This window comes from Corapipo altera, unplaced genomic scaffold (genome assembly GCF_003945725.1).
Source record: "Corapipo altera isolate COAL_440 unplaced genomic scaffold, ASM394572v1 51, whole genome shotgun sequence".
Lineage (NCBI taxonomy): Eukaryota > Metazoa > Chordata > Aves > Passeriformes > Pipridae > Corapipo > Corapipo altera.
This window is the reverse complement of record NW_020884892.1, coordinates 7,561,162-7,588,525: the sequence shown is the minus strand read 5'-3', so window position 1 is coordinate 7,588,525 and position 27,364 is coordinate 7,561,162. Positions and strand designations below refer to the sequence as shown.

The window sequence follows — 27,364 nt, the reverse complement described above, 5'->3', positions numbered from 1 at the left end:
TTCATCAGTCCTGGCAAACTATCCAACACCTTTATTTTCAATTTCAGTGTTCATTTCTGATATAAAAATCAAACTTCCACAAATAATTCTTCAGAACAAAAAACCTAAATGATTTATATGTAAACAATTGCATGCAGCATTTATAACGCACAGTACAAGATGTACAACTGTTTGGAGGAGATATACACTGCGTATGATGTCAAGATTCAACCAAGGGTTATGAAGTGCCAATGGTTACATTTCATAGAGACAGCTGCAGGCACTGCCCTAAAGCACAGAAAAGACACAGTACTTGTCTCATGCCCAGGCCTCAACTCCTCACTTCAGGTTTTGGGGGAATGACTTAGTCCTTCTCCATATTCATAGAACAGTTCTAAATTCATCAAAAATGAAGCTTGGCACATGTGCTTCAACAACCTGAGGGATATAGGAAGACACAGTTAGGCATTTGCATTATCCTTTCATCCATTAACAAGCACATCTAATCTATGACTTAAGCACACACAATACTGACCTGAGTCACCTCGGTGTTAGGATGTGCTTGGTGAACAAAGCAAGGAAGAAACAGCACATCCTGTGAGGAAGTGCGAAAACCACAGGTACTGTGTAAGACTGGAGGAATGCTGCCACCCTCTCTGCTGTCTCCACACAGCACCAGGCTGGAGTGGGAGCTGGACAGGCACCAGCTACAATCAGACTGACCTTCTACTACACTGACTGTGGGCTGGGAAGTGGAGACTGGAAGAATCTGACTCTCTTCATTGTGAGTATTAGCTGGGAAATGGCTTATTCAAGGAGACCTGAAGTACAGCCTATATACAGCAAATGGGATTATGACTTATTTTTAATACCACATAAAAAAAATAAATCATCTTCAAACGTGGTTAAGTTGCATTTAACCCTGAAACAAAGTCTCTCTACAAGTCGAGACTTTTAGAACTTCTCTTGCATAAGAGAAGTTCTAAAAGAACTTGTATAAGAAACTTCTCTTACATAAGAGATAGAGAAGCTGCCTGGGAATTAAGGCTTCTGGAGGAAGTCAAAAACAGGCTGGATATAGTGTTTCATCAAAATTCAGACTTCCTAATTAGCTTTTTGCCCTGTGCTTAGAATACCACCAAGTTTATCATTACTTGGCAATATCTTGGAAATTCCATTTTTCTTCCTCCCAACAGCCCCCAGCAATGTATATTGAAGTTTAATTTAAACAGACTTGTTTTAAAACTGCACAAAGCTGAAATCCTTTATTTATTAATACTCATCTATTTATTCCTGTGGTAACAGGACTGATCTCTACAAATTAGGGCTGCTTCTGCATCAGCAGGGCCCTGACCTGTTACTTGTTATGCCACTCCAGTGCAGTAAAACTGGAAGGTGTGGGGAGCCCTCTCCCTGGCCAGATCCCCTCATTGGCTGTAGTGGAGTGGGACCATACATTCCCTGCTCTTGTTTCCAGGGCAAATGGCTGGGGGCATATTTAGAGACATGGAATTCTTTCTCACCTTTCTTGGTAACTTTGTGTAGCGAATGTAATCTTCCAGGAACATGAGGGCACCCACTACATCAGCAGGCATTTCTGGAATCTTCTGGCTAAAATTAAACAACCGTGGAGATCACATTCTTACTAATTGAGCAGTTATTTGGATAAAATTACCTGAAAATGCCAGCCTCCCTTACCACTAGGTGTGGAAAAGGGACACCTTCCACTAGACCAGGCTGGTCAGAGTCCCATCCAACCAGGCCTTGAACACTTCCTGGGATGAGGCACCCACAACTTCTCTGGGTAACCTGTTCCAGTGCCTCACCACCTTCATGAGAAAGAAGTTCCTCCTAACATCTAATCTAAATCTCCCCTCTTTTAGTTTAAAACCATTCCCCTTTGTCCTGTCACTCCCTGTGCATGTAAAAAGACCCCCTCCATCTTCTTTATAAGCTCCCTTCAAGTACTGAAAGGCTGCAAATGTCAACTGTACTCTGCTAGAAAAAAAAAATACTGCAAAAGCAGTGATAATACTACTGAAGCTCTCTTCACAGAGGTGATAATTAGGTAAAAAGTAAAACATGGATACCTTGTGCACTGTTCCATTGTTGAACGAATAAACTGACCGATCAGAGCCAAAAATTGTTCTGTGTATCTTGAGTGAAACTGTTTCAACAGGGTAAGGAGCCCCAGAACCAAAGGAAGCCAGTCAATTTGATCAGCTGGCCGCTTGCACACCACTCCTGCACAGAAAGAACCCACAAAAATACACATTTATAAAACAGAACATATTCTTACAGCACACTTATTTAACATACTCTTCATTATTTTTTTGCTGTGTTTCCCCTTTTGCTTGCCCACACATAAAAATTCAAAACTAATGTAACAACTACATGTCTTCCATGGCAAATGACTTAATGATATTAATAAGGCATAGGACAGAATGAGAAACTCAGGAAAATGGATTCTCTTTCCTACTACATTGTATTTGGCTTCAATATTATAACAAAACTGTCTCAACATGATGGACTAGAGTCAGAAACTGTATTTTCTATGGAGATAATTTCACTATCTTCTCTACAGATAATTTCACACAGGATTTCATTAGATTTAGACAAACAACAGTTTATACATTACCTAAATTTCTGTTGTACTGAAGTTTTGGAAACTGGGAAATGAGGAATAGGAAGTTGACGGTGGGAAAGTATGGCAGACGTTTTGTTGTTATGTAGATCTGAGGGGAAATAAAAAAAAAAGAACAGCACAGTTCTTTTACATGTTATTTTTTTCTCAGTTAATAATCAATAAAATAGAAAAAAGCAAACTGCACCAAGCACCAGAATGTATGCCTGACCTTATTTAATGGATTGTGAATGCCAGCAGCTTCCAGATAAGCTGTGATTTCATACAAAAGAGTGTTGTCTTCTTTAGGATAAGGTAGTGATGGGTTCTGATAATGTGCTTCAATGTCAGCCAGTATTGCTCTAAAAGGCAAATAGATTTATTATATTAAATATTTTTTGAAATTATCCCCAAATAAACCTTCCATAATGCCATGTTATATTAATGTAAAAACTTCAAAGACATAAAACCTGTAAATTGTTACAAGCAAAACACCTTTTTCAGAGTATCTTTTTACAAACATCATATTTGTTTCCAAATCAGCACCCACATTTTCACTGTTCCTTCTTCTCATCTAAATATGACCTCAAAACCAGGTATAACCAAATGCCATTAGAGGCTGCATGTTCAAACTAATTACTTGCCCAGATATTATTTATGTTTAATGTTTTTGTTGTGTTAAAATTCAAATACTCATCAACAAAAACATGCATACAATCAGACTCCACATTCTGCTGTGATTTAGATTTTAAGGATTGCTGGGCTGATAACATTTACAACTCAGTGATACATGCAGCTCTTCAGCACATTTTGCTCCTTACTTATTGAGATTTTCCAAAGCAGCAGCCAAATGCTTGGAGTCAAATCTGCAGGAATAATTTAATTCATTGGTAATCTGTCGTCTTAAAATCTGCATCTGACCAACCTGTTGAAACAAACACAAAAAGGGTGGGGTGTTATACTGAAGGCAGTCAAGGAAGAGTAAAGTCAAAATAAGAAAAAACTTAATGAGTAGCAATTTACAGTTAAGCAGATTACAAGAAGTCCTCATTACACCTAAACAGCCTTTGCAGAGCTGCCCAGAGCACAGACAGACATCACGGTTGGATCTGCTCCCTCATTTTGGTACCAGGCACTGATTCAGCCCACCTGCAGTCAGATCTGACCGGCCCCAGCTGTGTGGGGCACTCAAAGGAGAGACGAGTCACAGCACTGGAGATTTACACACAGTTCCTGGTAGCAAATACAGGCTATGTGAAAAGCGCACAGAAACAGTAATGTGTATAAAAAACCCAATTATTTGTTTTTCACTGGTAAGTGAAAATGCTTGTACTCTATTCCCCACTTCTCCCTAAACCTTAGGATCAGCATGGCAGGGGCAAAAACCACCAGAGAAGCTCATGGCAGTCAACCCTCCCCTTCCCTAACCTTACTTCTTCCCTCCAGTAACATAAACAAACATTCAGAGCAGTCTGAAAAATGCTGGTCCCAAAGTATAATTACAGAGACAAAATAAAGAGCCAGGTTAAGGGTTTGTTTGAATCTTCAGCATGGTACAATGCCCTCTTGTGGGAACAGGGCAAGTCTGGGAAATGCTACTGCTCCAAACTTCAGCCCTGGGCACATCATGGTCACAAGGCACTGTGGGGAGTCTCAGAGTTCCTGATACTGAACACTAACTTGGTCTTCCCAAATCAGATCTCTGGTGCCAGACTCTGTTTTTGGTGAACTATTCCTTAAGAATCTCAGTGATGCTCCTTATGAAGCACTTTCTGGAGTATGAGCTGCCCATACAAATGAAGCTCAGGAGCTCTTGCCGACCCAGGCCTGCTTCACTTGTGATGCTACACAATTCCAAATCAACACAATACAAATTGTAAAATAAGCAGATTAAAGTATCACAGAATCAATTAGGTTGGAAAAGACCTCTAAGATCATCAAGTCCAACTTATAGCTGAATACAGCCATGTCAACTAAACCACAGCACCAAGTGCCAGTCTTTCCTTAAATACCTCCAGGGATGGAGACTCCACCATCTCCCTGGGCAGTCCATTCCAATCTTTAATCAGGCTTTCTGTGAAAAAATTCCTCCTAAGGGCCAGCCTGACCCTCCTTAGCACAGCCTGAGACTATGTCCCCTTGTTCTGTCACTTGTTGCTTGGGAGAAGAACTGATGCCCACCTGGCTACCACCTCCTTTCAGGTGGTTGTAGAGAGTGATAACATCACCCTTGAGCCTCCTTTTCTCCAGGCTAAACAAGCCCAACTCCCTCAGCTGCTCCTCATAGGACTTGTGGTCCAGACCCTTCATCAGCTCTGTTGCCCTTTCTCTGGACTTGATCCAGCACTTCAATGTCCTTCCTGAATCGAGGGCCCAAATACAATCAAAGAGCCTGGAGTGAATTCTGCGTAGGAGTAAGTTACATAAACCTACCTTCATTATGGAGTCTAAATATGCTGTCCAGATCTTCTGTGTTTTTGCAACTGCTGCAGAATAAACCTTGTTTGAATTTGCTGAGAAAAGCAAAAGGGTGAAGCATTAAAAAAAGAATAAGAGCAATAAATGCAAGTTTCCAAAGACAACTGCTTTCTTCTATCTTAACCAGTAAGCACTTACCTATAATTCCTTTAAGGGGACTGACAGCACTCATAAGTGCTTTTAAGGTATCCTGTACTGCCCTGTCACGCAATATATTTTTCTGAAACATACTGAGGAAATTCTAAATAAAAGAAAGAAATAAGTAAGTAAAATCCTCACACATGCACTCTATGATTAATCTTGATGGCACAAGAGCCACACTGTTTAACAGCAGGGAAAGACTGTTTCCACAGAACTAGAGTTGAGGAATTCTGCAGTTAGACTCTGTTCTTTTTGGAGTTATGTTAATCAATGTTAGGACAATTAGAAGATTCCCCTCATCAACATGTAATACCCACTGTGGAAAACTATTGATTCAATTTTTCAGGCAGAACTGTCTTCACTGATACTTATTTTCCTTAAAATCTCTAACCAGGTTAGAACTGGATTCTCCTCAGGAAACAAAAAAACTTGGTTTCACATAGAGGTAATTAGGGAAACAGTCACTACATAGAATTGACACCATTCTTATACCATGGTAGATCCAAACCATCTAATTTTTGTTGATATCTAGACAGAAGAATAGAAGTTGACCTGAGATCAACTTCTCAGTACACACACAGTGTACACTTTCAAAAAGCATCCTGTAACACACAACCTGGCATTACACAGCACCATTTACTTACGAGCATCAGCTTCCATAATTCTATCTGTAACTGAAATTCTTATCTGTGTGTTCGAACACCCATTTTCAAATGCTTTGGATTTCAGTTCACCAATTCAGTAATTAACAGATTTTTTAATTTAACTAGAAGTTATTAAACAATAAAAGCATCGTGACCTTGAGAAACTGAAGTTCAGAAATTACCTGCAGCTCCTTTACAATCATGAAACACAGCAGCCTGTCTAAGCCATTGAGACCAAAGGTACCCAAAGTATCTTGGATCTCTGAGAAGAGACGACTATTGGTTACTTCCTGATGAGTCTTGATATCATACCAGGTGTTCATTTGGTCAATGTAACACGTGATTCTGAGGAAAAAATAAACAAATAACTACTTCAGAATCAGCTGCAGACAGTTCCTGTGATAATGTGAGCAATGAGTTATCCTAGTCAGCCAGATGAGAATGAATCTCCCAGTATCTCAGGGGATGTTTAGTTATTCCTCTCTCCGCAAGGGTTCTGTAATCCTTCCCTGGTTTCTCTCTCTTCCATTTCACAGAATCACAGAATATACTGTGGGAAGTGAACCATCAGGACCATCAAGTCCAACTTCTGGCCCTGTGCAGGACACCTGAAGAATTACACCATGTGTGATTCTTGACCATTACCTTGTCCAAGTGCTTAAACTCAGACTGGCTTTTTTCCCTTCTTAGGCTAAAATCACAAATTTTCTTGACTAATATTTAAAAGATACAGGATGGACTGGGTGACTGTGGTTTTGGACAAAGAGTGTCATATGACAGCTAATGAAAAACTATTTGTTGTATATTTGGTTTGTATATGGTGGAATTGGAGCAGTACAATCCACAGTGATGTAATACAAGCTTGTGACACACAGTACTTACTTTGGATCTGTGATTCTCAGGATTTCTCTGCAGAGCCGACCAATAAATGTTACAGATTCATCCACAGGTGTGAATTTTGGTATAGGAATATGAGTAGACTGGTATATGCTTTGCCAGTCTTGAATCTGAAAAATAAGTTTTAGAGTAATTTGCAACAGAATGACGCAAAGATGAGTCTTATGACTAAAAGATATTAAAATATTCTGCTTGGGGTACTTTCCTCTTCTTGTGTGCAACTAATGCAGAGGCGATGCTGAAATATTTCAAAATAAGGTGGGGGCAGATGTTTTACCCAGTAATTAGAACATTACTTGAAGTCACAACAGTATGAACTGTGCACAATGGGTGCATATGCTCTATCTGCCACAGGCTCTAACAGCCAAATAGAAAGACATTTATCAACTTTTTAGTTGGTTTTGGGTTTGAACTGCACCTTTGTTCTTAAGAAGTTATTGCACTCCTGTTCCACGTTGTAGTTAATAATACGAGATACTTCCTCTTGCCAAATTTTTAAACCATATATATTGACGTAATCCTGGATATATTCAAATGATCGATGGAACCCGTCCATTGTAGCTGCCATTTCTTTCAGTTTGGGCATGAGTTCACTTGGCTATGGATAAACAAAACAACAAAAAGATAAAACCAAAACTGTGAACAGGTAGAATTCAAAGAAAATGTAAAAGGCTTCTAAATGCCCTGACAGAACAACCTCTAGAGCATTTCACAATTCTCCATCCAGACCTGAAAAGCACTGAGAAATTTATCAAAGTTTGTTTGATATCTGAAGTAATTCATACTAAATATTTTTTCCCCATGCTTTTAATGTTTATTTTTGGCTTTAGTGGTACCAATGATTGATCTGGGAGTGTCAACAATCTGTACAGGAGTCACACTCCTTATTTTACCACTGCCTTTCTTTGTTTACCTGGCATATGTATCAGTCATGACAGTCAAAGGCAGAACTGTGAATTCTGAATTGACAGGATGTTTTGGAATAAAAATATGGTTTTTAATTCTATATACTCTTAACAGTTTATAAACTCATTTGAACATCAAATAAAGCATTCCAAATAATCTGTACAAGTTGAAACGTGTACTTTTTTAGAAAAAGGAAATCTGTATAGAAAAGCACAAATTATTTTCTAGAAGGCAGCATAATAAAAGAGGTCCTTGCACACCCAAGATACATAAAAAATTAAAATCAAATCAAGCTCTAACACACCTTGGCTCTAGGATTAAAGATGAGGCCCCTGTGAAGAGCCAGGGCCACCCTTTTTACCAGCTCCTTCCTTATTCCATCCTCTAGTAACTGCTTTGGGTCCACCTAAGTAAAAGAAACATATTTTTCTTAGAGTCACAAAGGTACAAAAAATATAATGGATTTAGTTTGTACCAAGAAAGTTACAAACACTTTTGATAAATACGAAAGCCTTGCTAACAGATGCACTTTCCTACCAGAGCTTGTCCAAAGAATAAAAATTTACATACTTCTACTAAATAAAAATTTAAGTTGAATGGCAAAGGTTTGCAGTTCTCATATCCAACCTTTGTTCATGCTCCACTGAGAATGTTGTATAATTCTAAGAAGTCAGTATGCATTAGAAGTGTATGTTTCTTCAAGAATACCTGCTTCTTGTCCTCAAAGAGGCATCAATGTAGGCTTAATGTAGGAAGGGCAGTTTATACCAGTAGAAGAAACAGCTCTTCAAAAAAACTTTCCAGTTAGAAAAACCCCCCAAAGATCACCAACTAAGGTGGATGAATCTATTTACAATGGGGACTGTGGGTTCTCGACAACCTTAAACCTTAGTTCTTATCTTGCTGCCAATTTAGGCATCACTGTTTGAAAATCTGTACGCAAACTTATATTTTCTTGTCTTTTTATCTTTCCTCAAGGTCTCATACATTGTGCTGAAATCTGTGCTAAAGTGCTAATTGCCACCAAATGACTTTTTCCTACTGGAATAATGGATCATTACCTTGATGATACCAACTAAAGTAGTTTTCATCATGAGGATTCCTTCAGTGAAGATGGAAATTGCATGGGTTAGCTTGGCAACCTTTAATAGAAAAAGAAAACACCATTTATTGAAGTGATTCAATAGATTTAAATAATTACTCTAAAAAAAAAAATCTGTCTTTCCCAGTGGTAGCTTCCTATTTTAAATAATTTGCATGATATACTTCCAATTTTACATCTTGTTCTAGACTTACTTATAGTACAATAATTACCTTTCTTTTAATTAGATAAATATAGGTGTGTTACCAGTAGGAAAGAATGTATCTCTCAAAGGATTCAGAAAGATTATGGGAGGGAAGACCACCTATATCTCATGTGTACAAAATGTCATGGACAAAACTCTTAGAGGGTACCTTTGTGAAGGACAGGAACACAGCTCACAGTAGTTATTCCATAATAAAGCCTGCTACCACAGTGAGTCCACTTCAGTATTTGCACTGATCTAACACACAAGGTATTTACAATACAGAAGAGACTACACAGTTCAGACCCACAGTTCTACAGAAATCAAAAGTGAAAAGCTGTTGTATAAGGTGTTTTCCCTTTTCCTCCTCAAAATAAACCATTACTGAATACTACCTCCTCCTCCATTCCTACCCATACAAAAACCAGACTGACTTTACAAAGTGTAATGGAGGAGTCTAAACCCAGTGTTCATGTCTGAACATCAGCTTAATCAGAAATCACAGCTTCTTTGCATAAAACACCTAACAAAGTTAACACTTCGGCATAATCTGCTGGGAAAAGCTGGCATTTAAACTGATCATAAGATTCTTTGAGGGAAAGCCTTACTGGTCTACTCAATTTTTTCTCTACTTAAAATAAAACCACGTAATTATAAAGTTTGCTCACTCTTCCAGACTGTTAACAGGGCAGCAAAAATCCCATAGACAAAATAAGCAATAGCAGCTTTATCTGATCAAATCAATGTGCCTCTTTCTCTCTTCACATTTGAGGGCAGCAAAAAACTCAACCTTGCTGGCTCATTCAGTCTTCGATCTTCTTTTCTTGGAACAAGCATGCCAAATCTGGAGGGCTTCATTTCAGAGTCAGGTTTTTAGAATTTCCTCCCCTCCAATAAATAAAAATATCTTTATGCACATTTATAAATTTATTTAGTTTTCCTCCCCTTTTCTAAAAGATCAGAAGTTTAAACTTTTACAAATAGTAGTGCAAAAGTTACTCCTCTGTCCTCATGAAACCTAAGGTATGCTCACGATAACACTAGTCAATTTTAACTCTTAGTCAACAAATCCAACTTCACTGTTGAAGTATAACACTATGGAGCTGTATATATATTTAAACTTAGGTTGAAGTTGGCCACCTATAAGGTTTGCTTTTTCAGAATTCCCTGTTTTAACTGCACCTCATATCGTGGTCCAAGCTGAGCATAATCTCGTAGCTTGTCCTTATCCAGGCGAGTAGGCACTTCACTAATATCATGAGTCTGAAGCTTTATAATTTTGAGAAGAGATGTAAACATGCTTTCTGGAATTATCTGTAGAACCTTTGTAAATGACAGAAGAAACAAACACAGTCAGTATACTCTCATTAAAAAGTAATCTTCAGTTAAGAAAAAGCAATTAGAGAACAAGGCAATTATGCCTTTTAAACACCTACCTTTCTTACATAGGAAACCAACTCGCCAGAATAATACTGTGACACACTGAGGAGATCGGGACTGTTTGCTTGATTGATGCGGAGAAGAGGCAAATCAAGTGCAGAAGCAAGCTAGAAATAAAGTTAGTATTTTAACTTCATGTGTTTGTTTTTCTAATGTAGATCATGAATTTTCTTGGTCAGGCTCTTAACTCAAAGCACTAGATTGTTCCTAAAGAGCACTGTTACACCAGGTTTTCCAATAGAAAAAAAATAAATTGTTAGAAGTCAAAAAAATCCAACATTCCATAAGGTTACCTTCCTCTTGTTTTTTTTTTTTTTTTAATCTCAACAGCCGCATGAGAAATTTTTGTTGTAGTTTTACATTTGATGCCAGAGCTTCATCATGACAGACAAAGGGCACAGCCAACATAACTTTTGTAATTCCTTCAGCCTGCTCTAATCCATATGCAGAGGATCCGACCTCTGTACCAATGTCTCCAGCAAATAACTGTAACGAGTAGAGCCTGGACAATGAGACTTATTTGCCTAACAGCAGCAATATAAGTGGTTGCATAAAAAGCCATGCATAACTTGGTTGTACTTTCTTTAACCCTGAGTTAATTCAATACTGTCTAAAAAAACTGGATATAGAAAATACTGGTAAAAGGAAGTTTTGACTATTCTGTGATTTTAGAACCTTAAGGCCTTTTTAACAAACCTCTTGAATGGACCTGCAGTGTTCAATTACATTCAGTATTGTTCATACTTACCTTTAGGAATGTGGCTCTGAGTTTAGTTACCATAGATGGACTGACTCGTATGCTTTCCTGCATAATAGACGTAAAGCTGGGGTAGGAAACAAACAAAACAAATCAGCTTCTTCCCCTGAGACACTTATTGTCAACTGTTAAATCATATGTCACCAGTGTAATGCAGAAATGGTACAGACTAAACAATTTCACTAAAGGAGGATTTTTGTTTGAAGAGATACTAGTTAGAAAAACCCTGTATGATAAAGGGGTAGGTGGGGAAAAAGAAGAGGGCATCAGGGAGTGTTAACAGCCAGGGTAATGAAGTAGCAGCTCAGCAAAATCACACCGTGGAAAAGGAGCTCTTGAACATTTGTCTTTCCTTGTTCATTCTCGGTCAAAATATGACCTCCAGTATTTTGGAGAACACTTAATTAGACTAGAGGTTGGAGACAGAAGGTTAACAAAGCTGTTATAGTTAGAACAGGATAGACAGTAGAAAGTTACACTGTCACTTAACCTGCAGCTAACTAAATGACAAGGATGGCTCTTATCTCCTATCCAGGCTGATGAGAGTTCAATATACTCAACAACTCATAGAACAAGATTTCAAGGCTGTTTTTAAATTGGAAATTTTATAGTATTAATTATATTTATGCACGTTATTTCCCGTAAGTTTTGCAAATGGTGACTGGACAGGAAGAAAAAGGTCCTGCTAACATACCTGTCAATTAATTGCCAAGCATAAGAAAGATCACCAACTATCTGCATGGTGATCAAGACCTCTTCCTTAATGTTGATGGTTCGGATCATCTGATGCAGAAATTTCCGTGTGTCAGCCAGAAACTGGCAAACTTGGAGGTTACTTTCCAGCTGGTGAAACTCTTGGACCTAAATTTAAAAAACAAACAAACAAAATCCATAAAAGGACTCTTTTTTGTTTTCTATTTATCTTTAAGGACAGCAATACAAACATTAAAATTAACATATCCCTTCAGGATGTTACTGCAGTAAGAAACTTAACAAATCCTGGCCTGTTTTGCAGTGTATTAAATAATAAATTTCACAAAGTTACTCAAGGAGCTGTACTGTGAAACATCATACAGAGTACTCTTCTATAACCTGGAAGTAGAAGAAATGTACACAAAAAATTATGGATATTTTTATTTTGCCTTTCAAATTACCCTTTCTAGCTTCAAATGAATTTATTTTTAGAAATTCTAAAAAATGAGTAATGTTGCCAAATAATGTTTAAATCTGAATTAATTTCTTTGAAAAACCCTACTTACCCTCAGCTACAGGTGGCATGACTTTTCACACTATATCCCTTATTTTACAATCCCAAGGTCTACATGAAACTTCTGCTTACTGTAGATATATAACTGCAAAGACCTAATGGACTTAAACAATTGTTAAAACTCAGATCTGTTTGGTATCTCTGCTATTGGAAGTCAGTGCATGTGTAAAAATATTCTGTTGTTTCAGGATGAGATCATTTATCTCAAAATGTCTCTGCCATACCTCCTCCAGAGCCTGTATTAGCTGCACAGTTTTTCTGCCTGCTGCAGTGGAATCATCGTAGTTTAGAGACATTATTTGCTTGGAGATTTCTCTGAACCAGGCCTGAAGATTTTCTATGTAGGAAAAAGAAACATTTAATCAAATCTCTGCATGTATGATAAGCAGGGAACTTGCTAGTCAAAACAAACAAACAAGCTATACATGTAGAATATTATTTTTAAAAGTTTTAATTTCACTGGTACATTTCTAGTCTTTCAACATGTAGGCTTGTAAAGTGGCAAACACTCTGGTAAATTTTACATACAACATTAAAAAAAACTACCAACATAAATGGGCACTAAAAAATCTTTAGAAATATGATAAAGCACTTTAAAACATAAATTTCTGTTTTATTAACTGTTTTACAGTGTTAACTGCCTTGGCTGTTGCAGCTTCTATGTTTTAGATACAAGTTTGCTAACATCAAAAAGATAAACGGAAATATTTCAGTGAGGTAATTCTGCTTTTAACTGGAAGCAAATGAAAAAATTGCCTGTATTCTAAGTTCTGTTGTTTTGGATTGATCACAAATGTCTCCCTTACATTGAACACTTTATGCCATGTTCCTGAACAAATGAGAAAGTGATTTACAATTCATATTTCTACACCAGTTCAAGAGAAAAAACCAAAGATGCTTCAAAAAACTGAGCAAGGGATTTGGAAAGAAGTATAGATTCAACTTTTGGCCCTTGGAGAACTTGGAGAATACCACGCAGTGTAGAGGAGAAGTAAAATAAGGTTTGAAAAGATGCTGATACACTTGAAGTCCAGGTTATAGCCAGGGAAAGAATGAGAGGTTAAACCACCCCTATATTTAATGGGCATGATCTTCTCACTCCTTTGTACATAGAACACAGTAATGTGAACTCCATCATATACAGAAAAGTTTTAGCCAGCCTATCTAAATAAAGGGATAAAAAATACTTTTAAAAATAGGGCCACCTAAATATTAGGTACCTAAATATTGCTTACACATGGAATATATGCTGAAAATCTAAAGAAGACAGCAAGTAAGAGACCTCTGTGGTGGCTGAGGGACATGAAAATTGTTCTTACTATCAGTATTAGCCTCATGTATTTTCTTTTGCAAATATAAACCAAAATTAGTATTTCCCCCACAGTTTAGTTTTTAATAATTACCATTTTTCTCCACTCTAGTAAGAGGTTTAACTCCTGAGAAGACATCAGCAAGCTCAGTCATCCTTTCAGATCCTTCTTTTTTATAGTTCTCCCATTTCGCTTGTTTTTCTGACAGCATCTGCTTGAACATCTGTTGAAAAACAAAGCATTTGGTTTACAAAACTGGCAAGAAGGCATGTCACAATAGATGAAATAAAATACTGAAAACAGATGGAACTGACTTAGTGATTACTAATTACTACATAACCTCAAGATCTTGACAGGATATTAAATACAAAATTAAAAATAAGTAAGAGATACAGACAGTGTAATGGGCATACAGTGACAGAAGTTATACTAAATTTTATAAAACAGTACAATGCAGATTTTTTGATTTTTAGTCACTTTTAAAAATATCCAGTAATCTTTTCAGCTTAGAGATTTTAGAAGACTCTCATCTAATGTTGACTTCTACTTCCCATAGTCATCTCAGCCTATGCAGGAAAAGCCAATTCAAAACAGCATGGACATGAGGTTAAGCATACTCTTAAATATACTACCAGACTGTACCAGAGCACTTTCAGAGACATCAGAATTTCATACATAAGTGTAAGAGTTTCCTTAGTAGTCTATCCTTAATATACATAGGCTTTTGTCTCTGTTTAAAGAAAGCCTGAAAGAGAGAAGTATGGTAGGATAAAAGCTTACACATCTTCCTCAACAGACTTTATTATGCCTGTTGTCAGGATGTTCATGCAAAATTCTGAGTAAATATAAACACACTGGGTAAGAATGAAACCTGCCAACTATTGAGAAGGCTGCAAAAGTTACTTCTGAGCAATAGTATTTTGTAATCTTCTATGGGAGTCTCATAATTAACAAATCAAAATAGTCATTCTTTATGTGAGTGGACTGTGCAGTAAATGCACTATTGAATCTACTGCTCTGTTCTGCCATTCAGGGGAAAATGTGAAAAAGGCAGCAGCACATTACCTCTTTCAAAATGAATTCAAATTGAGCTGTATCCAGAAGAAGCTGGAAAAGGATCCTGGAATTGTACCTTGAGTCTGTTAGAATTTGATCCTTTATCTGACGGAGACGTTTGTTATTTGGATCACAAGCTGAAAATGGAAAGACAACATTTCTCCATTGTTGCAGAATTTGGTCAAGCTTTCAATTTGTAAAGAGATTCTAATAGCTTGAAAGCAAAAGCATTTGCTCTGATATGTAAGTCCCCACTTGCTCTCCATTCACATGGGTGTCACTGCCCTTGTACAACCCTTCCTTAGAACAGGATATAATTAAGGTTTCTGTGGTGCTTCAGCCTTCTTAAAACTTCTGCAGGCTTCTGCAGCTATGTGAATCTAGTCCACCTGACTGAGAAGTCCAGAGATCAGTATTTCTAAAACCATCACAAAAGGTGTTTGGAAGTGTAACAGAAGTCTTCTCGCACACCAAGAAACCTCAAAGACAGCAGCACAAGCATTCAGCCAAGGGAATGTCTAAATAGGTAAGTTTACAGACCCAAACTCACATCAACAGATTCAGTTGAATTTCAGTTCAACAGAATAACTCCCTTGTTTTTAATCTGTTAATTACTAAGATTTTAAGAAGTTGGCTACTGTTTTCCTTTAGAAGCTAGGTAAACTTTCAGGAAGATGTTCCCAGACTTTTCCTGCAGACTATTGTTCATCAGGATCATGACTTCTACTAATTTTTATACCTGTGTCTGGCTCACAAGAACTGAGGAAATACACATGTGCTGTTTCAGCCAAGACTTTAGGAGACTTAGCAAAAGACCAACAATCATTTGCAAACAGCAGATGAAACTGCTGACTTCAACAGCAGCACGTGCTGAACTCCTCTCAAGACCTGACATGAAGCACCAGTACAGCAGGACTGACAGCTCTGCGACAGGTGCAGCACAAAGTCTCACCTGTGTCTGCAGTGTGGAGCATCAGCCAGCGGATTGCTACATTGCAGTCCCGCAGGCAATTCAGCAGCTTGGGAATATTGTCCAGCACCAGCTCTTCCCTTAGACAGCCCTCCTTGAGAAACTGCTGCACCTGTGTGTGCACTCGCTCGGTGACTGCAGCGTATCTGCTTGCCTTAAAACACACAAAGCTTGCATCAGGACAATCCTTGCCCCAAATGGAATATATGATGTTCCTGAGAACTCAAACGGCACACAGATCAAAAAAGTGCAATAAAAATTGCATCATTACTAGTAGGCAATATCATACATTGCAACTGCATGACAAAGGATTCAAGAAAAACTTTAAAGGAAAGAGCCTACACAGGAAGCATAATGTTTCAAAAATGCAGACTTGTAAACTTTCTATATTCACCTATGTACTCTTGAGGAATTAGTCCTAAAAAATGGTAATAGTATTTTATTGCCTAAGGGGAAAGAACAACAATAAAAATCTATCACAGAATGGAAATACTTTTTATAAATCAAATGTCAGGGCAGGAGTGATTGGTGTCCTGGTGGGGGCATAGAGTGGGGAAGGTGGCATCATGATGCACAATGGGAACTGTGGCCCTCCACTGAAATAGTTTTGGTTTTATTTCTGCTTGGATTGATTGACTTTGGGGTTTTGTTTGTTTTTTCTCGGTGTGCTTTAATCATTTAGTAAGTAGAGTGAACCTCGCCAACCAACTTTATCAGTGCTTTTATATTACATCTGTTTTTGCTGATACCTTTCTTAAAACGACTTTAAAACACCCATTCATGACAAATTGCTGTAGTTGGCAGGATGGCAAATGATATCCCTTACTACTTACAAAACCATGAAATAAGTCCAAGTCCTAAGTTCTCGGATGAATGGGCTTGGGATAATGGACATGACTGGAAAGCTGTGGAGGAAACATCTAAAATTTGCAAGGGGCCATATAAAGGCTGGGAAAGAGAAAGGAATTATTTGCAAGATGTTAGGCACCTGTCTAGAAGGAATTATTTGCAAGATGTTAGGTACCTGTCTAGAAGCTGTCTGAAAGCACAGAAAAGTCGAGGGAGGGGATTGTCCTGCTCTGCTCTGCACTGGGGTGGCCTCACCTTGAATATTGTGGCAGTTTTGGTCACCACAGTATAAGAAAAACATTAAGCTATTGGAGAGTATCCAAAGGAGGGCAACGAAGATGGTGAAGGGCCTTGAGGGGAAGCCGTGTTAGGAGCAGCTGAGGGCACTTGGTCTTTCCAGCCTGAAGAAGAGGAGACTAAGGCGAGACCTCATCGCAGTTACAAATTCCTTATGAGGGGAGGAGGAGCAGCCAGTACTGATTTCTTCACTCTTGTGACTAGTGACAGGACTTGGAATATCATGAAGCTGAATCGAGGGAGGTTTAGCTTGGATATCAGGAAAAGGTTCTTCACCCAGAGGGTGGCTGAGCACTGGAGCAGACTCCACATGGAACTGGTCCCAGCACCAACCCTGACAGAGTTGAAGAAGTGTTTGGATGATAGGGTCATGGTGTGATTCTTGGGTTGTCCTGTGCAAGGCCAGGAGTTTGACTCGATGATCCTTGTGGGTCCCTTCCAACTCAACATATTCCATGATTCTATGATTTAGCTATTATCAGTCAACTGATTAGTTATCAAGCAAATAATCAGCCAACACAATATTACTCACTGTTTTTCAGGCATGGAAAAAATTATTTCACTTAAGAAAACCCTTAACTGCATTGTGTCATACAACATTCCAGTATCATTCTTTTAAATCAGATGCTTTTCCACATCATTGCTTAAGTGGCCCCAAGTAAAACTGAGTGCTTCACTCTGTCAGCATAAATGTGTGACTGCCAAAACTGTGCTCTATGCAAGAGCAAACACTACAGTCAGCTTAGGGCACCCCAATACTGAACAGCATGGCAACGAGTGCTGGCAGTTGTTCAGTCAAGTCACAACATTGAAACCTTTAGGGTAAACAAAACACTGTAAAAGGAAGTGAAACAAGCAGGGCTAGGAAGACCAGATTTTGAAACTTTCAAGTATCTTTAGCTCAAAGTTATGTACTCAAAGTATTGCACTTGAATGCAGTGCAAAGAGTTGTATGCAAGAGGAAAAGACACATGCATTACTGACATCACAGAATATACCTGGGATGCCCACACAGCTTGCATCTTGCTAAAAATACTTAATTCTGACTTATGTACCTGCTCTTTGACATTTGAAAGATCCAGTGTGTAGTTGAGGGCAGTTTTAGCAGCTTTGTAGGGTTCCCATGCTTCTGCTAGATTTACAGTGATTCCCATATAAATGCTAATGACCTAAAATTGGAAGTGGAAAACAAGAAGTTGCATTTATATTAAGAAAAATACATAGTTTTCATTTAGCAGTATGACAGAAAAGGATATGCTGTGGTATAAACAAGAGATAACTAAACTTTTTTGGTAGCTGTACTTTTTGCTCTACTACTTCTGGAAATCAAGACTTTTCTTTGAAATAAGAGGCACAGACAGTTAATTAGAGGCTTAGTTCTGAAAACAAGCTGACAGTTTTTTCAGTCAGTATATATGATCCTCTATTCCCCCCCACCATGAACTTATGACTTAGTTTTCATTTCCATGATGCTCTAAAGAAGACTGACGAAAGAAACTGGGGAAACAACTACGATAGGAAGGGAAAAATCATCTGAATTAATCCTACTGTGAGGATGCCCAAAGGACTAAATTGAAATGCAAGGTATCTTCCACAGTGACAGAAACAGAAGGAAATTATGATTACACAGTGTGACTTTTAAGGAGCAAAGAGGAACTGATTTCAGACCCCTAGCACAAGTTTAAGAGTGATTACAAATGCAGAACTGTGATTGACTAACAAGTGTTTGTAAGATAATTGCTTAAAAATGGAAGACTTGGGTTACTGACAAATGAAGGATATACAGAGCTGTGGCATTATGAGCTTTGTCACTCTATTGCTCCAATACTCCTCCATCCAGAAGTGATCACATTGATGGAGACACTGTCAACTTTTGAGCTCTTCTGACAGTGTCAAGTAGAAGCAAATGGGACACTGGTCTGCTGATATGAAGATCCTTCTCATACTGTTGAAGTGAAGCTCATTATTTCCTGCAGATGACAGTTCCCTGAAAGGCTACACTCCAACTGCTAACAACTATTTGAATTCAGCCTAGGAGTCAAGTATTCTGTGCAATGCAGCTAACTCATCCGTATCTGACCACAAGAAGATAGGTGTTGTCTAACAATATCAATATGCACTGTGAACTCAAGTTAATAAAAATGCTGGCATAATCAAAAATTCACAATGGCAAGTCCTCATTTCTAAAAATAAGTTTGCAGTTTTCCAGAAATGGAGGGGTTCTGATATCTACCAAAATAGCCACCTGCTGCAGTTTCTCCCCTCCTTTCTTCACTTTTCCACTTATGGTACAGAAGAATACCATTTGAAACAAACATAAATACACAAATAATTGTAGTTTCTTTTTTAAGTCTGACTGCCTTTGATATAGACTACCTAGGAACTCTATTCTTACATGCCAGCCTATTTCAGTAGCAGTTTTTTGCAGACTAGGGATTCTGGATGGAAATCCTAAATCAGTACTGAGACGCAGTAATTCCATTTTGATCACTGCATCTGGAAAGGTCTATAGAATCACACATAGTGACTGTTTTGGCCTCTAAGTTATTTGGACAATGGCATGGAATTAATCCTTAAACAAGTTTTCAAGTAACATCAGTGTGGGATGATTTGTTGGAGAGCAAGACTGTCCTCCAGAGCATCCTTGACAGGCTGATAGAATTCACCAGCTGAAACCACATGAAGTTCAGTAACAACAAATACAAAACCCAAAGCCTTGCAACAGCACAATCTGGGAACTGGCTGCCTATGTAACAATTCTGCAGAAAAGGACCTAAGTGTCCTGGTGAACAAACCAAACATGAATGAGACATGCAGCCTTATGACAGCAAAAAGTAATCATACACTGGGCTCTGCCAGCCAGACTGCAGCCACCAGATTGAGGGGAGTGAGTCTTTTCCTCCAGTCTTTTCCTCCAGTCAGCTCTCATGAGGTCACATTCACAGTAATGTGTCCAAATTTGGGCTCCTCCGTAGGACACAGACATGGACAAACTGGAATGAATTGAACAGAAATCCACTAAGGCACCTATGGGGACCCAGTATGTTAGTAGAGGCTATGGGAGCTGGGCTTGCTTAAGCTGGAAGGAAGATGACTAAGGGATCTGACTGTTGCCTCCCACTGCCTAAAGGGAAGTTATGAGTAAGACAGAGTCAGACCCATCTCAGACACATGCACTGAAAAGACAAGAGGCAACAGCCACAAGCTACAACAGGGGAAATTCCAGTTGTACAGACTGAAGAAATTCTTCACCATGAGAGTGATTAAGCACAGACAGAGGTGTCCAGAGAGGCCCTAGTCTTCACCTTAGATATTTTCAAAACTAACTGGAAAAGGCCTGAACAGCCTGATTTATCTTTGAAGTCAGCACTGGTTTGAGAAGGAGGCTGGACTAAAAGATGCCTAAAATCCCTTGCAGCACACATTTTTCTATGACTCACTTTATCATGATGGTATTAGAGTGTAGTTGATTAAAGCATTTAAGGTGATAAATGATACTTTCAGAGGACAGTCTTCTGTGCTTATCCAGAATGTTTGATTCAGACTGCTGCACTCTGAACACAGTAAAACTTCCACAGAGAAGAATTCATTCTAGTTTTGGGATATCACTATTTTCTATAATGCATACTGTAACAATAATTAAAATTGTTCCTATAACATTAAATCCAGGGAACAGTTTTAAAACAGAATTAATTTTTACCCAGTTATCTGGAAAGTATTTATCCACTATCTCTCTCATTTTTGCTTGTTGAGTGTGAAGAATAGAAGGGTCAAAATACAGTATCACATAGAGCATAGCAGCCTGAGTAGCCAGGGCGGTGCTGCGGTGTTCTGGCAATGGATATGCTGAAACCTAGAAAAAGGGAACAAAACAAAACTGAACAAAACATAGTGCAACATAAGCCACCTGAAAGTATTATGGGGCACATTAAAGAGTACAGGGTATAGACACTAGGAGGCAACGAGGATATTTAGGTAAACTGGACATGCTTACACACATGCAGTATATTTACCAGACATATTTCCACAATATAAAAGTTGACTGTGTAGATGCCTGCTACCTTTAACAGGCTATAGTAAGAAATGTATAAGTATAGTAAATGACTCAAAGGAGGAATGAACCAAAGAGCATAAGATCATTTGAAAGGAGAAGAGTCAGAAATAAGTATTTTACAAGGACTGGGTATGTTTAATTCATCTCAGACAGAAACAAGGATTAATTTAATCAAAGAAAGAGGTTATTAGTATGCAGATGATTTTAACTGCCAGGGGGTCAGACTGGCTGATCTCAAGAGTTTCCTTATAACCTCTGTGATTTATTTTTTTCTGCACGTCCTGGCTGAGTAACTAACCTGAGAATGAATTTGATATTCCCCTTTAGACCCCTCTTCTATCTCCGAGTGACTTACCTGGTTATAAATGTCATCTGACCGCAGGCGGCCAATCACCATGCTGATGAATGTTTCACTTATGGGAACCCTGCTGAAGTAACTCTCGGGGTAGTTTGGAGGTCTTTTAGCTCCAGGTTGGCTTGAGTATCCAGTGCTTCGAAGCAGTTTACAAATATCATCTAAGTTGGAATCAGCAGAAGATCGGGCCGCACTGTTTTACAAAAGAAAGGAACAAAAATACAAGCTATATGACCTAATAATTTCCTGTCCTCCCACTCCTTGTAATCATGTCCTTCTCATAAGAAATATAACAGATACTAAGGTCTGGGAGATTTTTGGTAGTTTACTACATGGATATAATGTTTACCATGTTACAGGAGGCCACTGATAAATGTCCTTACTGAAATTCCAGATCAGCACACAAAACACAAACAGAAAATTGAACTTTACTCAGGGACAGAAACAAGGAGCTTTATATTCAGAGGAGGAGTTTGTGTTCCTTTTTTAACTTTTACTTTTCCCTCCACATTTCTGAATTCCCCTTGTTGATCCACTTCTGCATTCCAGAGTGAAGAAATCTCTCATTATATACTGAGAGGCATAAACACAGTCAAAGCAGCATTGGAATAGGATACCTCCTTTTTTATATGTGTGAAAGGGTTTGCACTGATACCTTTTGAGACCGCAACTGTCATACCATGATGCTGTCAACTCCCCTGGAAAACTCACTGATTTACTCAATCAAGCACTGTAACTACAGGAAGTCTGACTTGCAATACGTCTGTCATCTGGATACTTAGGACTTTTCAGAAGGTTTCCTTGCTCATTTGGGAACCTATGATACTTTGATAGCCAGCACATGCAGCCTTAAAGGTTTTGCTGAAAGTTTATTTATGGACTTCAAATGTCTGCTGTAACAGAATGAAAAATCTGCTGCTTGTTTCTGAACTAAAGCTGCAAACAGCTAAAGTAAAGAGCTTTACTGATATTCAGAGAGTTCTGCTGAAATATCTGTATACAGTCAGGTGATGAAAAAGGTCATTTATCTTAATTCAATAACCAAGGTTACTGAATATACTGCATGCTACAGCTTTTCAGCCCTGAGTGCTTCTGCATACCTACATACACTACCTGTATCTGTAGTAGGAAACCAGCATTCTTTCTCTGACCTCTCCTTCAATCTTCTGGTCAATGACCAGGAGCATGACTCCATATAAATACAGCGCTTCACACTGTTTGGAAAGAGAAACAATTAAGAAAGAAAATCATATAAACCCAGTTCTGCAGCAACAATTAAAGAAAACCACATATTGGTAAACTAGCTCAATGTCAACTATGTATTCAACATAGTATGTAAAATGGTAGACTGAGGAGTTTTGGTCTTTGTCTTCCTTGAAGTGAGTCACAGCATTTCCATGCATTTGGTAAAATTAAATCTTTGTCTAGTTTGGCACTAAATACTTACTAGAAGCTGTTTTCCATCTTCATTAAGGAGGACTGTTTCTAATGTTTGCTGAATGTAAATTCCTTCATTGAGGTCATCTAAGTATCTAGGAATCATGACAAAAAGTTGGTCATTGACTATTTTGCTCTCAAACCCTACGTCCTTACAACTCAATTGTTCAATTTTCTCTAAAAGTCAACAGATGCATCAGAACATTTCCCTAGCACAAGCAGAGTGGAGTTTCTCAGACAAAGAAGAAGAGATGCTCTACTATAAAAAGAGGGACTGGAACTCTTAGCCAGTGCCAACCAGTTGGCAAAAGTCTCATATCCTGATGGTGTATGTGAAAGACACTAGAAGAATCTGGTAACTTACAGCTCATCCTCTAAATCTTGCTATAGATGGATAATAGCCTGAGAAGGCTTCCATGCAAAAATTTAGAAGAACTGTCATATTTTCAAGTTACCTCAAAAATACCTCTTGGAAATACCATAAATTGATCTCAATCGCAATTTGGAAGGCAGAGCTAGAAATAGAGTATGTTCACCTTAATTAACAGAAGATTTATTTCTATTAAAGGATTTTCCATTAATACTACTTATTAATAAACAATATTAAATATTTAATATTTCCATACAAGATCAATAACAAATCCAATTATCATGCTTAAGATTCTCAGGAACTTTTCCTTAGAGTATTTAATGAACCTTTCATTTTGTTTTTTACAGGTCAGAGTAGCAAACTTGAGAATTTGGCAACTCCACTGAAAACTTATGTTCAGGAAAATAATGCCAATGAAAGGTAAAGAAAAAGAAACATATCTGATATTCTGTTTTGCAAGCCCACAAAAAACTTAGCTTAATGATATGGAGCCTTCTTATACTAAAAAGAAATCTTCAGGACAATCTCCAAGATAAGGAAGAAAAACTAGCTCAAGCTTACAATTGGAGAAATGAGGTAGGGAGATTAAATGTTTTCAAGTCATATATTAAGCTTGTAGGGAAGAGTAGGAGTAAAAGTCAATGTTCACTACAGTTATCCAGGTTATCCATATATATTTCAGGTACCATACCTGCTTAAGTCCACAATATATTTATGAACACTCTGGAAAGCTAGATAAAATCTTGTCAAAATTTCAATGTTGTTTTCACGAAATTCTTCATCTAAATCCAGTAACTCAGGCTTGGCTTCCAGTTTCCCTTCACATGCCTCAGGCCCCTAAGAAAAGAAATTCATCTTTAGAGACAGGATTTGACTTTGACCTCTACTTGACTTCTCTTCAATAGGACACAGACCACGTACAACCACCACTGTGTGCAAAACAGAGTTGACATTTCTTGCTGAAACAAGGATCTGCAGTTTTCCAAGCTACTTTATGATTCAATATTGATTCCACAAAGATGAGTTTTACACTTTGTTACAATCTGCAATGACTTTAAAAATGATTTATCCTATGTAACCAATGGAAAAGAACAGTCAACGCTTTCGGGAAAGCCCTAATGCATCTGAAGCCAGCAGGTGTTTTTTGTTGTGCTAATTATCTGCTGGAGGGAATTTTTTTCTTTACACATTTGATCTGGTCGATTTCTCAGATAGAAACCATAACATTGAGGGCTCACAAAGCTTAGTACCTTCTGATACATTCAAATTGCTTAAAAGTATTAGACCTGTTTTACAGACTCTGGGTCTAGCTCAGCACTTGTCCCTCAGATTAAGGCGGAAACTGTCATTAACAATTGTGAGGGAAAAAGGGTTAGGACAAACAGCTTGACTTCCTTAAAGCAATAATACAACTTTTCTAACTCTTTACTACTGTCACATTTCTCATAACCACTATTTGGTCTTGCCATCACCATCTAAATGAAAATACTGTTAATGTTTAATTGAAAATATTATTAACATTTAATTGAAAATACCCAGCTGACAATTTCTTGAGTTTTTAAGAATGCTTTTCTGCTTCTCCTTTTGTGCAAAACACCTATAAAAAACAAAGGACAAAAGCAGACCCCAGACTGCCTGTGAAGTTCAAATGTATGAAGTAAACAGTCTCAACTTTCAAAATCTCAAATCTGTCTATGCATTAGGTAATTCTAAGAATCATTAATACAGAAGTGGTGCGTTCGCAGTAAAAATATCTGTAAATTCACTAATCTCAGCTTTATAAATAAGACTTCTCTGGTTTTTTGGGATTATAACTGAAAAACTGTTATGCTTCCTTAACATTCAAAAATACTACAGTTTTAAGGATTATTGTATTTCTTACCAATTATAGCTATCTGCTTTGAAGTTTTCAAGTAATTTGTGTAAAAAAAAAGACTTCTAACAAGCACTTCGATCTAAAGGTAATTGTGAAATCATTTGTTCTCAGGATTTTCAGTATCCAAGGCTTACAGTTAGTGCTTGAAATTTACAACTCTTACTAAAATAAAACAGAATAAAACTTTGCAAGTCTCTCCCCTTGCTTTACTATTGATATTTCTTGTGCTGTACAATCAAAATAAAGTCAGATCAGATAGTCTTGTAGTTCCCTCTTAAGCATGCTGGAAAACAACAGAGAGAACTTGGTCCTGCAAGAAGCTTAATTTTGGAAAGGAAATACGGGCTTTCCATGGATACTACTCCTCGATTTATTTATTCAGCACACATGACAAGTCCAGCAAATGAACAATCACAGCACTGTCAGACAGGAAAGCAGAACTCAGTTTTCATGGCTGCAAAGAATAAGCTACAGATAACCCAAGAAAGATGGGCATACTGCCCACAGTACTGCTCTGAAGGAAAACAACCAACCAACTGCACAGGCTCAAAACCTGCTGGTGAAAGCATAATGTAGTAATTCTGAAGGAAGAAATAACAACAACAACCACCACCACCTCCCCAGAATCCAGTACTCACATTTTGTATAATTGGTATCTATCAAAGGTCACAGGGTAGATGACTCATCAAACATTTTGGGACTGCTTTTGAATGCACTTAGAACTGCCTCCCCCTTCCTGCCCTGATACTCTCAGTGCAGGTACCGGTTACACTCCTATCCTGTCAAGGGCTCTAAGCACAGAACCTTTCCTAGACTGCTTCCATTTGTTGAAATGAGTAAGATGAGGCTGAATACGATCAAATGTATATAAAACACTAGTCAGCCCAGAAGTAGAATATTACCATGCAAACATCTTGCTACCTCAATTTGGTTAGTTGTTTAGTAAAAACTAATCAAGTCATGATAGTCAATTCTGAAGAATGCTCGTAATAAACACAAGAGTCAGGAATGGCTATTTCATAACCTGAAGCATCCTCATGTGAGATAGCAATGCTTTAAGAAGTTTAACAATAAAAGGACTTACCTTAAAATAACTGAAATCAAATATGATATCCCCATACTTCTGTTGATCAGCCTTGTCCTTTAGCCTGAAAACACCAGGAATAAATTCGGAAAGTCTCAGAAGTTCTGCAATGATGGCATTTCCACAGGAGACAATCCGAAGAATTGCCTGACCACACAGATTGTTTTCAGCCAGAAAATCCACCATTGTGGAGCTGGATGCAACAGAGCAGCAGGTCCTGCAGTCCGAGTCTAATCATTAATCTTTAGGTTATTTTAAGCAAAAAAGCCTGATGAGGAAACTAGCTGCGCCATGAATAACCTGTAAAAACAAAGCCAGACACATTCAGAGTGCTTTGTGTTCATGTTTTTAATAGTTTAATTTGTGTATTTTTAAGAATATTCTCCTACCTTTCAATTTATGAAATCTAAATTATCACAGCTTTGTGAAATGAAAGAAAAATGCATTGACTTCATCTTCAGCATGTACACTGTGTTTGACACAGTGACCTGTGTGACCAGGCAAGGGAAGCGTGACCTTTTGTACCAGGAAAGTTGAAGAGCACTACTGAAGAATGAAACGGTCACAAATCCCGAAGCAATCGTGACCACGATTGGGAGATGAGAGCAAGAAAAGCAAAAACACTTCACAACATGTGTTTTTAAGAATCAGTTTAAAAATACAAATAAAGTGACTGCAATGGACTTCAGCAACAAGGAAAACTTTCATAGCAAATAGACACGAAACAGCTCTGTTCCTTTACTTATTGCTGAAGGACTTGCTTCCACGCTGTGGTTGCATTTCCTGGTCAAAGTTTTGTTCCTTGACATGCTTCCAGCGGGATGGGGCACAGTTATTGAACTGGCTTGACTTTTCACCAAAAACCTTCCGAACCACTGCGACAAATTCAAGGTGACAGCGAGCTGTCACAAAAATGTTCTGGCCCAGAACGGGCGCCTGGAGCTCGTCCCGGTCCCCGGTGCCGCCGCCGCAGGGCGGGGCCCAGATCTGCAGCGCCCGGACAGGCTCTGAACCCACCCCACCCCACCCTACCCTATCCCATCCCATCCCACCCCATCCCATCCCATCCCACCCCATCCCACCCCATCCCATCCCATCCCATCCCATCCCGCTCCGGCGCCGCCAAACTCACAGTTTGCCCACAGCCGCCCCCCGCTGACCGAGCCCGGCGCGCTCGCCCTGCCCCGGCAGTGCGGGGGGACGGCGGCGGACAGGGAGAGAGGGGAGGAGGGACGGAGGGATGGAAGGAGGCGGCAGGCAGGGAGGGAGAGATGGAGGGAGGCGGCGG

General features: G+C 38.5%; 1 protein-coding gene across 2 annotated transcripts; it reads right to left on the bottom strand.

The window, feature by feature from the left end:
* On the bottom strand, positions 1-27,364 carry WASHC5 (WASH complex subunit 5). 2 transcript variants are annotated; one of them, XM_027645605.1, is made up of 29 exons: positions 27,209-27,364; positions 26,077-26,376; positions 23,808-23,953; positions 22,757-22,841; positions 22,423-22,523; positions 21,310-21,502; positions 20,601-20,753; positions 17,956-18,069; positions 15,737-15,908; positions 14,794-14,921; positions 13,822-13,951; positions 12,643-12,755; positions 11,846-12,012; positions 11,143-11,218; positions 10,391-10,501; positions 10,137-10,277; positions 8,730-8,810; positions 7,973-8,074; positions 7,181-7,360; positions 6,748-6,872; positions 6,048-6,210; positions 5,219-5,321; positions 5,036-5,115; positions 3,424-3,527; positions 2,835-2,964; positions 2,618-2,714; positions 2,070-2,223; positions 1,503-1,590; positions 1-417 (listed from the first exon to the last, which is right to left on the bottom strand). In XM_027645605.1, exons 2-29 carry the CDS (start codon positions 26,260-26,262, stop codon positions 361-363), a joined length of 3,480 nt encoding a protein of 1,159 aa, XP_027501406.1. In that variant the 5' UTR covers positions 26,263-26,376; positions 27,209-27,364; the 3' UTR covers positions 1-360. The 2 variants fall into 2 exon arrangements, with proteins under 2 accessions (XP_027501406.1, XP_027501407.1); XM_027645606.1 differs by lacking the exon at positions 27,209-27,364 and adding an exon at positions 26,466-26,886.